At 39.6% G+C, this 12,224-nt stretch overlaps 1 protein-coding gene across 2 annotated transcripts in view; it reads left to right on the top strand.

The window, feature by feature from the left end:
- VAV3 (vav guanine nucleotide exchange factor 3) overlaps nucleotides 1-12,224 on the top strand; it is a 144,344-nt gene that overhangs the window by 91,198 nt on the left and 40,922 nt on the right. For both annotated transcript variants that reach the window (XM_059854419.1, XM_059854420.1), the window contains 2 exons: nucleotides 2,785-2,807; nucleotides 5,779-5,824. In XM_059854419.1, coding sequence (XP_059710402.1) covers nucleotides 2,785-2,807; nucleotides 5,779-5,824 — 69 coding nt within the window. The remainder of the gene's footprint in view (nucleotides 1-2,784; nucleotides 2,808-5,778; nucleotides 5,825-12,224) is intronic.

Raw genomic sequence — 12,224 nt, 5'->3', positions numbered from 1 at the left:
TGCTGACTTAATCAATAGTTGCAGAGTTGCTGGCTCTCCTCCAAACCTCTTGTGTCAACTGAATTGACAAGTAAATGCTCAAATCTCACAAAGTTCATGGGAGTTAGACCACTTTTTTAAAAACTGCAGCAGAGGTTGAGCTGTGTTGCTTAACTAATGATTCTTGCTCAACCTGAACAAAAGCCAGTTAGGGCGCTTGATATTTTTTAGGGTCCTACAGTGTGGTACATCTGGGTCACATTTCTAATTTTGTTCTGATTGAGTAATGGCTGGCTAAATGACTGGAAAGGAACACCTAGTCCCACAGCTCCTTCCAAGGGATTTAGTTTATAGCTCCTGCATTTTAAATATTTTGAGTTTTGTTTTAAAATAGAAAGTAGTTTATTACATATACTTTTTATTTACTCTCTCTTTAGTTAGCATGTAGATCCAGCTGCTCTGTTGCATCCCTGAAGAGCAGCTTATTCCCTTTTTCTGAACTCTGTTCCCTCACTTACTGATACCAGCTGCTGCTCCTCTTGCTTCTGTAGTAAAATATAATTATCAAAATGTGACCCAATGGTAATGTGGCCTCAGTGAATAAACAAGAAAAACCCCAAAACTGTGCTGAACTATGGCATTAATTAAGTGGCTGTCAGAACTGAGGACTCACTTGATGATTTCATTGGCAACACTGGTGCTGAGCAGAAACTTGAATTAAAGTTGTGTGTAAAATATCTGCTGGTAGATAGTCTCAGGCACTACTTTTTTCTTCCCCCCCTAAAAATAGAAATGAAGGTTTTCTTGGTCTTGTACTTGTGTAATGTTTGGAAAACAGGTCTTTAATGAGGACACGATACAAATATTTCAATACAGAATATTCTGAAACAGAGGCATATTTAAACTGCAATGAAATAACAAGTCTTAATTTTTTGAATAGGCTTTTAGGTGGAGATACAGACACTGGATATTGTTTTCTATTCCTGAAGGGTTAACAGTGAAGGCACAAATGGCCTTTTTGGTCCATCAGTGTTGGTTTGCTTTTTAATCCAAATCCTTCACTTCCCTTTTAATGACATTTATTTTACAGGAATAATCAGGATTTGTTATCTTCTTATGTAGTGATTTCTTGAACCCAGTTATTCGTTTATTGAAAGTTAATCAGTGGATTTCCTAATTATTTATTATAAAAACCTTTGGGATGCTGTGATCACCAAATGGAACTTGTTCATTTAGTTGGATTTGGGATATTTTCTAGAGGTAAAAATAATATTCAACAGCAATGTTTAAAAATCAGATTCATTCATTCTTATTGGAGGCTCGAACAACATTCCCTTTTCAGCTTTTTGGTAAATGACCTGCTGAAATAAATGTAAGTCTTTAGAGTATAGCAAAGAAAGAAAATCCCTAAGTCTGGGTTAGAAGTTTTGACCTCCTTTGCAACAACTTATCTGTATAATTTCCCTTCATTTCAAGTCATTCATAGTGCTGAGATGAAACATTCAAAAGAGGAGATTTTATTCAGATTTTGGCAAAAATTCTGAGGCATGTCAGATTGTAAAACACCAAAATTTTATTGAATTTCAGCAGCACTTGGGCAAGTGATTCCCTCAGGCTGCTTAGGAAACCTCAACAGACTACGTGCAACTCCTCCTTTGGGCGGGTTTATTTTTCTACTCTTTGCTCACTCTAGAAATGCAAAGGAATCCCTCTGGAGAGGTGACAATCCCGGAGGTGCTGGCTCTCCGTGGCAGGCGTACGTGAGCGCAGCGGTGCCAGCGCTGCGGGGCTGTGCCCGCCCAACCCAGCGCGCAGCCGCGGGCTCGGCCCCGGCACGCCAGGGCTTCTGCTTTCCCACACTCACTGCCTGATGGAACCTTTCTTTGTGGAGCAAAAGTTAAAGTTTATTATTTGTTTTACTGTGGGTATGCCTTCCTGGTCAGAAGTTAGTGCAGTAAAAGTTTTCCGGCGTCCTGAAGTTTGCAGAGACAAGGCACTGGTGCACTTGTGCTGGGCCTCGGCAGCGTGTGTAGTGTGAGAGGCAGACACAGGCAAATACAGCTGGGTGTGCTTTGGTAAGGCACCGACCCAACATCTAGAGTGCACCCAAATACTGCTAGCAGATTAGACCTTCAAAGGACGTGTAGAAAAGATACCTTCTTTTGTGCCTTTTGTGATGCGTGGTGGTATGTATGTACTGAAGCGTTTCTGACTTTATTCAGTCTTTCTGATGTCCCACAGCATTTTTTTCCTCTAGTTTTTTAAGTAGTACCATAAAATTTATAGTAAAAGCAAATAAAGTAGCAGTGGTGTCAGTCTCTGGTATACTAATGCAATGCTGAATTGAACATGAAACATAGAACACTTTGAAGCCAAATGTATACATTTAACCTTGATACACCTTGTCACACTGTGAAAAGACAGAGGGAAAAAAAAAAAAAGGCGTGAACTGTGTGCTTGCAATGAACTGTAGCTTTGAGTTCCCAACGAGGCAGTGTTTCTGCAGCATTCGTGCAGTGTTCTCAGGGTTTGTCGGGGCGGTGTCCCGGCCTGCCGTGCCGGTGCCCTGCAGCCGGAGCCGGCCCGGCCATGGGCGCAGCCCGGCGGGGCCAATGAGCGGCGGGAGCGCGGCGGGGTTTGCACAACAGCGCCCGGCGCGCCCGGGCTCTGGGGCGGCTGCACGGATCAGGTGGCAAAAGGAGGCAGCAGGGTGTTCTGGTACACACGCAGCACAGGCTGAGATTGCTCTATAAAAGGTGCACAATTTGCAATCAACAATAATGCCAATTTTTACTTATGTTTCAGAACACGGAAACGTGAAGCATGAGGTAAGGATTCGTTTTCTTTTGCATGTGATGTTTGTTTTGTTGGTGACATACGAGCTCCTTATTACTCTGTGTACATGCTGATGGAGAAGGTATGTTTTTCTTCTGGGTTTGCAAACAGATTTATTTAGAGTGCTGTAGAAGTTGTCTAAGCAACAGGGTATTCATGATTAAATACAAATGTCTTCTGCTCCAAATGTGAATTAAACTTGCAGCGAAATGACAGTGCTGAGAGTACTGAAAGGGGTGGAGATGCTTTTTTAAGCTACAGGTAAGAACACAAACATTGCTTCACAACTGGTAGTTAGATCCTTACTGTTCCTGAACAAAATGTGGCTGTAGAGTTAAAAGTATTCTTTTTTTTTTCTCTGCTGTGCCAGAGAACTGTGGGGTGATGAAGGATTGGCAGGGCAGTATTTGCCTCTTCATGTGAAAAGACTGTTTGCAGAGGTATCCTGTGGTATGGAGTTTATGTAATGCAGAGATGTTAAAATGGGACCTGAACAGAGGAGCTGCTGTAATGCACACAGTGTGGCTTGTTGTCAGCCTAGGAAGGCTGCAGGCCACCCTGGGTTATTTTCTGGCCATCTCCTGGGATCTCTTTGCTGTTGTACAGGAGGACACAGCAGCTGGGTTTTGTCTGTCCCATCTGACAAAATAGTGGCAGCACTTTAGACCTAGGGCATTATAGTTTCTAGCATGTATTTTAGATCAGAAGTTTATGGTAATTGCTTAAATGACATGCCAGTTATGAGCAGCATGTGAGTATAAATGTTGCTGCTCTCCATAAGCATGGCTGTGTTTGATGTTCTTTCTTATAGGGGTAATGGGAGGATGTTATGGCTGGCACAGGGGTAGCTGTGTGCAGGGCTGACCGTGGCTGTGCTCTCGGATGTTAGAGCTGTTTGGGTGTCACTGTACCTCAGACAGCAGTAGGGCTGGGTGAGGGCAGTTCTGCACCCTCTGGTGAGCTCCTGGCATGTGGGCCCCAGGTGGGCTCCTGCTCCTGGGATCCTGCACGGAATCGTGTGGTGACAGGGGAGCTCTGGCAGAGGAGAAGGGTGTGCTGCCTGTGCCCAGCCCCAGCCCCTGCCTGTGCCCAGCCCCAGCCCCTGCCTGTGCCTGCTCTCCTCACTGCATCCTCAGCCATGCCTCTGGTCAGGTGCTGCCCAGTCTGTCATGTCTCTGCCTTGACAGATGTGCTGAGTAAGGGCACTCTAAACTTTGGGAATGACAGTGTGGTTCATTTGCTTGATGCCTTTTCAGTCCTGCAGCTAGCAGGCATGGCTGGAGAGCTGTGAGCAGATCATCTCCTGGGTTTAGTAGAAAAGGCTGCCAGGCTTCTTAAAGCTAACTGTGGTGACCATACTGTGTCTGGATGAGAGAATAGGTCTACTGTTTTTTCTAGTTTGGAGAATTAAGACCTCCTTTCTGGAGCTATTGATTTGCTCTTGCCTATTGAGTTGATCCAAAACATCAGGATTACATTAATTTTTACCAAGACTCCTATTTAAGTGCCTGCTTTAGTTATCTCTGCGCAGAAGAAAACTTAAGCATGGATGAGGAAATGTCATTTTGGAAAACATGGATTTAAGTTTTATGCCAGTAAAGAGTCTACTGGTAATTTATTATGTTTAAGGGTGTTGAGCTCATTTTTCTTCAACTCAAGAACTATTTCCTTAAAACCGTTCTCCAGCCAGTCCTTTGGTGTATATGACTTGAGTTGTCACAGTCCCTCTGTTGTTTTGATTTCAATTAAGCATTTCTCTCTCTCCCTTTGTATTTTTCCAAGTCCTGCCCCTTTCCCTTTCTTGTGCAAATCTGTGGTTGCTCACCAATCTGCATCAGTCCATATCAGTAACATGGCTTCCATCTATAAAAAACAATAGAGCATATAATTGGCATTTTGCTTTTATCTAGCACTGTTACCTTCATTGTGGTATCAGTTTTAAATTTTTATTCTATCCACTACAGATGAAGCAAAACTTGTATCCTTTATTTAAGTAGACTTGTGGGGTACAGAGAGAATATGTCCAAGGACTCCAGAGTTTGAAAGCCATTTTCAAACCATGCTTTTGATTTTGCTTGCCTGCTACAGGGCTTGGTAACTGGGTTATGCCTCAGGTTACTGCTTTCTGGCTTGCCTTGGTGTGTGTCCTGCATCAGCTTATATCAACGGCGAGTAAATCAGAGCAACCTAATTGTTCCCTTTGTTATGCAATGTGCCTTTCTCTGCTTGGTTTGATTAAAAAATAAATAAATGCATGAATCATCATGCAAGTTACCAGATAAAACAAGTTTGCAAAAGCAGATGAGTAGTTTGCAGATATGCATTATTGCACATTGAAATTTCCAGGGATGCATAGTAAGTGTCTTAGTGTATGAAATATAGAAAATAAATTGAAATAGTCTGAATCTTGTCAGTGTGTTTCTGATTTTACACAACTCTGGTTCCTCCAATTTTACAGAGACAGACAAGTTGCTAAATATATTTAAATACTTGCCCAAAAAATAAGGAAATTAAGCATTTCATAGGGAATTGTAGTTAGCTTCAGTTTAAAGTAGAAATAGTGAAAGTTATGCAAGTAGCTTTGACTTTTGTGTTGGTGGATGTTATCTGGGGCAGATAATGCCAGACTGCATGTTTTTCCCTTATTCTATTCATAAATGATTAAAAAATATATTTGTTCTCATTTATCAAAAAATGCTGATGTATGAACAAACCTTGTATGGACTCAGACTCTTTCAGCCTAGTGTCAGAAAAAATGGGATATATGAGAAAGCCATCAACATTACTAGGAATATTTTTCAAAGTGTGATCTTTTGATGAGATAAAGATAATTGTGTTGGTGGTTGGGGGAAATAACTTAAGAAAACCAGCTTTGCTTAGTAGATTGTGGTAATGAAAGGATTGCAGTGAGCCTCCATGAAAACATGTTTATTCATATCCTTGATTCTTATTTTTGCTCTGCAGAAACGAACAAATGGAATTAGAAGAAGCTCTAGACATGTGGACCCAGGTTTGTGTCGTGACTTTTTAATACTTAAACATTAAATAAAAAGAATAGGAAAGCTGTAACTTGCTTTAAGTTGCATTGTAAATGCTATTGCCATGCACACAATGCTGAGAACTTGACTGCTGAAGTCATGAAGGTCTAAAGCGATTGCTCCGTTTGTGATTTCAAAGATAAGGTCAGCTGGTTGAACTCTTAATTTTTTTCCTCTTGTTTTTTCTTTGAGTAGAGCTCTGATTCTGTTTGAACAACAAAATGCCTCTGGGCTTTCAGTTAATATGACCCACCATACTGTAGTCTGTAGATTTATAAGAAATAACTAAGGCATGAATAGCAGACAGTTGCTTATAAAGTTCAGGCTCTAAGTCTTCAAGTTGTGGGTGTTCTCAGCTCTTAACTGTAGTGGTGCTCAGTGCTTAACTGTATGAGTTGCTTTTCTGAAAGGCATAAACCTATTGCAGTTTTATATTGAACCTCAAACTTTTATTTTTGCTGTTAGTTTATAGTAGATACTTCTGTGGAATCATGGCAGCAGCAGCCCTTAAGAAAATGAAAAGCTTGGTTATAGGTTGTGTACTCAAGTGGGTTAACATTTCCTCTGGAGACCCATTATGTGTCTGTATAAAATATTGAATGTTTTTCAGCGTAACTGTGTAATATTTTTAGTGTCATTTTAGTGTCAGTAATTACATTTCTGTCCTTTATGTTTCTTGTAGTGTTTAATTACTGGAGATTTGTTATGCAGATATTATTTGGAATAAAAGTAAGCTGTGGATTATTAAATATTTCTAGATGTGGACATCTGAGAATAGTTGGAGTTAAACATTAAACAGGATGGCAATTCTGTACACCACATTATAGCCTGGCAGAGCTAAGCACTTTTCAAAAAGTAGGAATGCTGGTTGTGCCACTAGCATTGCAGCTGCCTTGGCTTGGAAAGTCTAAATGTTGTAACTAGCTGAAGCAGACCACACCTTTCTTACTCACGTACCTTTGACATGTTTTGGAACACGTATCGTCACTTTGTTCCCTCGAGCAAAATAAACCTGCTTCATGATTCTAGAAATTGTTCTGTGTGTTGTGACGACTGCAGCCATAAAAGAAAAAAAAATGAGCACCCTGTAACTCTGAAAATTAATACAGTCAGAGGGGAAAACATCAAAGGTAGGAATTAAATAATGCAGAAGGGGATGATTTCTTCCAAGTGTTTGCTAACAAGACTGAGTTCTTCCCATTCATTGGTGCATGTTGCAGTGAAGTCTAATTGTGTCCTTATAGGTTCAGTACCTTTAAACACAGCTCTCATATGCAGTCATAGAAGGTCAAGTAATTTACCTTTGAGAACCTTTTGAGTATGCTGGTGATTTTACTTGCTGTTGAAGTCTGATGGAAGTATTTGCAGGATCCTTCTATACAAGGGTACTTTAAAAGTAGTTTTTATTGGAGACTAAGTACCAGTGACATCACAAAAAACAGTTGAATTAAGTAGGTGTTTAAAAGTTGCATGTAGCTAATGCCTAAAATACAGTTCTGCTTGCCCCCGCCTTGTCCATTTACCTACACAGAACAGTTCTTTGAGTTGTTGGGATAATCTTGTTTATGGAGTGAAGTTCTTGGTCCTCATATTTTTGAAAGCCAAAAGAAATGCAGAATGTTTGCATGAATTTTAAGTCCCTTTCTTAGAGACATGGCTCTAGAAGAGTTCTTACAGAATTGCTTCTGAAATTTAAAGGTTTTAAATAAATAATAATGAGAAATATATTACATACTAATGTGCACTGTACATATACCATGTATGTCAGTTCTCAAATGAAATGAGATTTTTGTTTTGCATTTTGTCAAGATTGGCATTCTGTGTCCTCCTGTAACTCCATGGGTATAACTTTGAAAGTCTTTGGTAAGCTCCTGGCATGATCTAAGTACTACTGTTCATCAGATTGCACACTGTCTTGAGAGACAGAGGCTATCCAGAGGGCAGTGCTTGGAAGAGATCAGTCATGTCAGGCATTGAGCCTCAGAGCTTTCCAAGAGCACTGACACGTAAAGTTCTGAAGAGTCTGAGCACCAGGATGCTCTTTTTGCTGAGAGAGGTGGTCAAAAGGTTGACTGCCAGACTGCTTTGTCTTTAGAAGGTTTGGTTGGCAGCTGCTGCAGCCAGTGCTGTGATGGTGCTGGGCTTGGTGCTAGGTTAGGGAGTTGACACTTGCTGTGAATCAATAACCAGCACCTGCAGTGACTCAGTATCAATGGAGTTTGATATCCTTTTCAAGATTGTTCTGTTATGTCTGTCTTGGCTGTTTTAGTAAAGAATAATGAATAGCATGGTCAAGTTAATGCATTGGTGCATCTCTTTTTATGCTTAAAGTCAAATTCAACTTTTGCTGACACAGCTTAGACCAGAATGAAAAATCATTTAAATTTGATGAGAAGTAGTGCAAGTTGAAGGATGGTCTAAACAAAACCATGGGAGATACTGGGTTAAAATATCTTGTTTCCTGCTGATAAAGCTCACTGATGAAGGAACCTATTTAGCTGAAGTACCCTAAAGGCAATAAGCTAGTTTATAGCTTTTTCATTTTTGTTTCTTTGGAGTTGGGTTAAAAGTTTTGACAGTGACAGTTTCTTCCTTGAGATCTGCTTTGTGCTGGATGAGAAAGAAGGGTAGAAGAAAAAATGATTAATGGATGATGAGGCAGAGAAATTCCCATGAAATGAAAGCAGTCATGAGAAAAACGTGTACAAAAAGAACAGTGTGCAGAAACTGTACAGGTGAAGAAAAGACTGGAAATGCTACAAAACAGAGCTTTGTCTTTATGCTGTGCACTAGGCCTTCAGCCTGCAATCCAGTTTCAGAGAGCCTCCTGAATTACTGCATCTACTAAACTTTAGTGGGACAGCTTTTAAATAACCTTTCTTTGGATTAAGCAGGAGATAATAAAAGCCTTTGATAAAGTGAACTGGAGGATACACCTGCAGCTATAAATCCAGGGAAAATTTGGTCTCTAGCTTGCATGTGACTGTAGAACAACATGAATCTGCTTAAATACAGTTGAGAAGTGATCAGACTGATGTCAGTTTTTGCACAGAATGGGCATGTGAAATGATAATTATATGATATTTTATTCTCATGTAGGGAATATGTTTAAGCATGGAAAATACACCATTGTCTTAAATGACAAATGAAGCATTCATATGTATATTCATAAGCACAAATTCTTATTGTGTGAATTCTTGAGAAAGATGATGCAGTCTGACCAATGTTTGTGATGGAAATAACTTTGTATTTATTTTAATATGAGGAAAAAATTACTGTCTTTCTCAGCTATTGAAATAGTACAGTGCATGTTTGCTGTTTTTTTTTTTTTTACAGTATAAAGAGTCTAAATGTGAGTCTAAATGTGATAGATTCACAGCTTAGTGTTTTTGAAACTGGTTTTACCCTAAACACTTCTGCTAATATAAACATTGGAATTTTAATCTCCAGAAGTGTGAAAGTATATTTCATATCCGAAGGATAAACTTGGTAAAAATAGAATACTTGAAGCCTTATAGTCAAGATTCATTGTAGATTAAACTCAAAATCTGATCTGTGAAAGATGACTGCTGAGCATGTTCTGACTTCTTAAACAGCTGATTTCTTTATAAGCAAGGATTAAAGATTAGAAAGCCTCAGTTCTGAACTGAGGGGCAGAACCAATATTTTTCCCATCACAGAAAGTAAAATATTTGAGTAAAATATCCCAAATATAAGTAAAGTATCCCAAACTTTTTTGAGATGGAGGGAAACAATACTAGCAAGTCATGTATACGGTGCAATAGCTTGGGAAAATGTATCTTTCAGCCCATGAATTCAAAGTATAAATAAGAATTTTAAAAAGAGGTATTCATATTTCTGGTGGGTGTCTGGTCCTTACTTGCTTTGTGAATCCTCTAATATTGGTTTTACACAGATTATTCAAAACCCCTTGGGCTCTGAAGAGAGTCACTGGGTTTAGGGCCTGAAGTACATGCATAAAACAAGCAACAACAACAGTCTGTGTAGGGAGAAGTTCAATACTGGAGGTACATCTATTTCATTAGATATAGTGGGAAATAAGCTACTCTGTACTTCATACTTTGTTGAAGTTGGATTTTGGAATCTTTTAACTAGGTTGTGTGTGTGATTAGTAAGCAGTGAAACAATATTCAGGGGTTTGTGTAGTGTGGTAGTGTTTGCATCCTGTCTTTGGAGTAAAAATTAGGGGTAGTGTCATATTGGCAGTTCAAATTTTCTTTTGTTAAGAATGAAGCTGGCTAGACTGTGAGACAGTTCCACAAATTCTTACACAGTGTGCTCTGTGATAGGCAGGTCTATGATTTCCATTTCAGTGCCACTCCAAGTGTATGCCTAGCCAAAAGCAAAATCTGGCTCAAACTCAAATGCTGGGATATCCCAAGCAGCAGATAATTCTTTGTCAAGTATGCAGTTGTTTTAGATAAAGCTACCCTTTAACTAAGTATCTGGAGTGTGTTGCTCATTTTCTTGTTTCGTGGAGCTCTCCAGGCACATCCTCAGTAGTCCTGATTGACTGTTGTCTTCTCATTCTGCCCAGTATAGAGAATACCCAATTTCATGGATGAGGAAAGATAACCACCTGCAGAGTGAAGCCCAGTGCTGAAAACAGACATTCAGGAATTTATTTCTCCACTTCAGCAGTGGCAGAGCTACCTGGGAGTCTGGCTGTGGTTTTGGTGGCCCAGTGTGAACTAACTGGCCATCAATATCAGTGTTGAGAGCAAGAATTTATCTTGGTTTTAAGCCACAGAAGAAGGTCTACCAAAAAAAAGTATTTAATAAGCCCCCTGTATTTCATGATGTCATTGATAGTATCTCCTTATTAGGATTGTCTTCATCAGGATGAATTAGACCAAGTAGCATCTTCTTGCTTTGGTAAAGGAATCCCTGTGTACAGACTCAAGAAATACATTGATGGGTGTTTTTCATATACATGTAATACTGTTATTTAATTACATTTCCTGTAAATAAAATGTAGGAGTGAATAGCAATCCCTCAAGAACTAGACGATACATTTGGCTCTTTTAATGGCCTGGACAAAATGAGTATGACTGTAAATTAAATTGAGAAAAGCCAGGAGGAATACTGGAGCAAGGAGAAATGTTTCATGAAACTTGCTCTAGTGAAGAAATAGTTGTTTGACAAAGTTTGGGGTCCTTTATAATGTTTGTGGAGCATTAGATTTACTGAGTAACTTAGGACTTGTCTGCATGCTAATGTTTAAAGCAAGCTACAGAACTGTAAACGAGGTTTGATTTTAGGTCTACGAGACACATGTTTAACTTTTGGCTGGGTTTTACTCAGCTATGGATACTTCCTTTTCTACAAAGCATCTGAGCACTTTCTTCAAGGTACCTCTACTGTAGCCAATACCTGTCTCTAGGAATCTTTGTGGAGCAGAGGAATTGCAGGTCAGAACGGGTTTAAGGGGCAGCTGGGAGCACGCTTGCTGCAAGGGGAACACTCCTGGGCTGGAGGGATGGGGATGTGCTGCTGCCTACTTGACACAGTGTGGAATCTTGGAGTTCTCTGAGGGACTGAGATTGCAGCTCTAACCTGACCATCTCTTGGTATTGACAGACATGTTTGAGCATGTTTTACATCAAGTGGCTGCATGGAGGTTGGTGTCTGAGACCAGAGTCAGTGAATTTCTTTGTGGTCCCATGTCATGGGACAGGTTCTCTCAGCTGGGCCTCAATGGCTGTGAATTCAGAGATACACTGAATTGTGTAGCCTCATTTGTGAGATCAAATTAATTTATCTCACATATTTATTAAAAATATGTATTACATTCAAGATCTTTGCCTTTTTTTCCCCCCTTTCCTCTACAGTGCTTCACAAAATAATGAATTCATCTTCGTTGTGTTACAAGAAAGGACATGTCTAATGTTTTTCACCAAGAAGTTTTCCACTAATGCATTTCTGGAAGGTGAAGCAGAGTTTTGTCTTCCAATGAAGCATTTCAAATGCAGTTTAATGATTTTTATTTGGGTTGTTTTATTTTAAATTAAAATTATTTTTACATTCCTGTTGGGGAGAGGTATTTGAAAGGTGCCTGTCCCCTTGGCATCTCAGCAGTGAGCTAACATTCAGAGAAGAACATAGCCTTTAGCCTTTTTTTTTAATTAAACATCAGAAGACCCAGATGCCAAAGGGTGAAATGTATTTATTTTGTCAAACTCTTTCATCCTTGTCTGGTTGGATTGCAAGATTAGTTTTTAGTTGAGTGATTTAAACTCTTTTGTCTTACTGGATGTGTTTTTGGGACTGTCTCTATATCTTAAGCAATTAGCAGTTCCTTGTTTTCTTAGAGAAGTAATGGTGTTCAATACATACTTAGCCATATACTAA

Source organism: Haemorhous mexicanus, chromosome 9, assembly GCF_027477595.1.
Source record: "Haemorhous mexicanus isolate bHaeMex1 chromosome 9, bHaeMex1.pri, whole genome shotgun sequence".
NCBI classification, from domain to species: Eukaryota; Metazoa; Chordata; class Aves; order Passeriformes; family Fringillidae; genus Haemorhous; species Haemorhous mexicanus.
The sequence above is the reverse complement of the archived record's forward strand: the minus strand, read 5'-3'. Positions and strand labels throughout refer to the sequence as shown.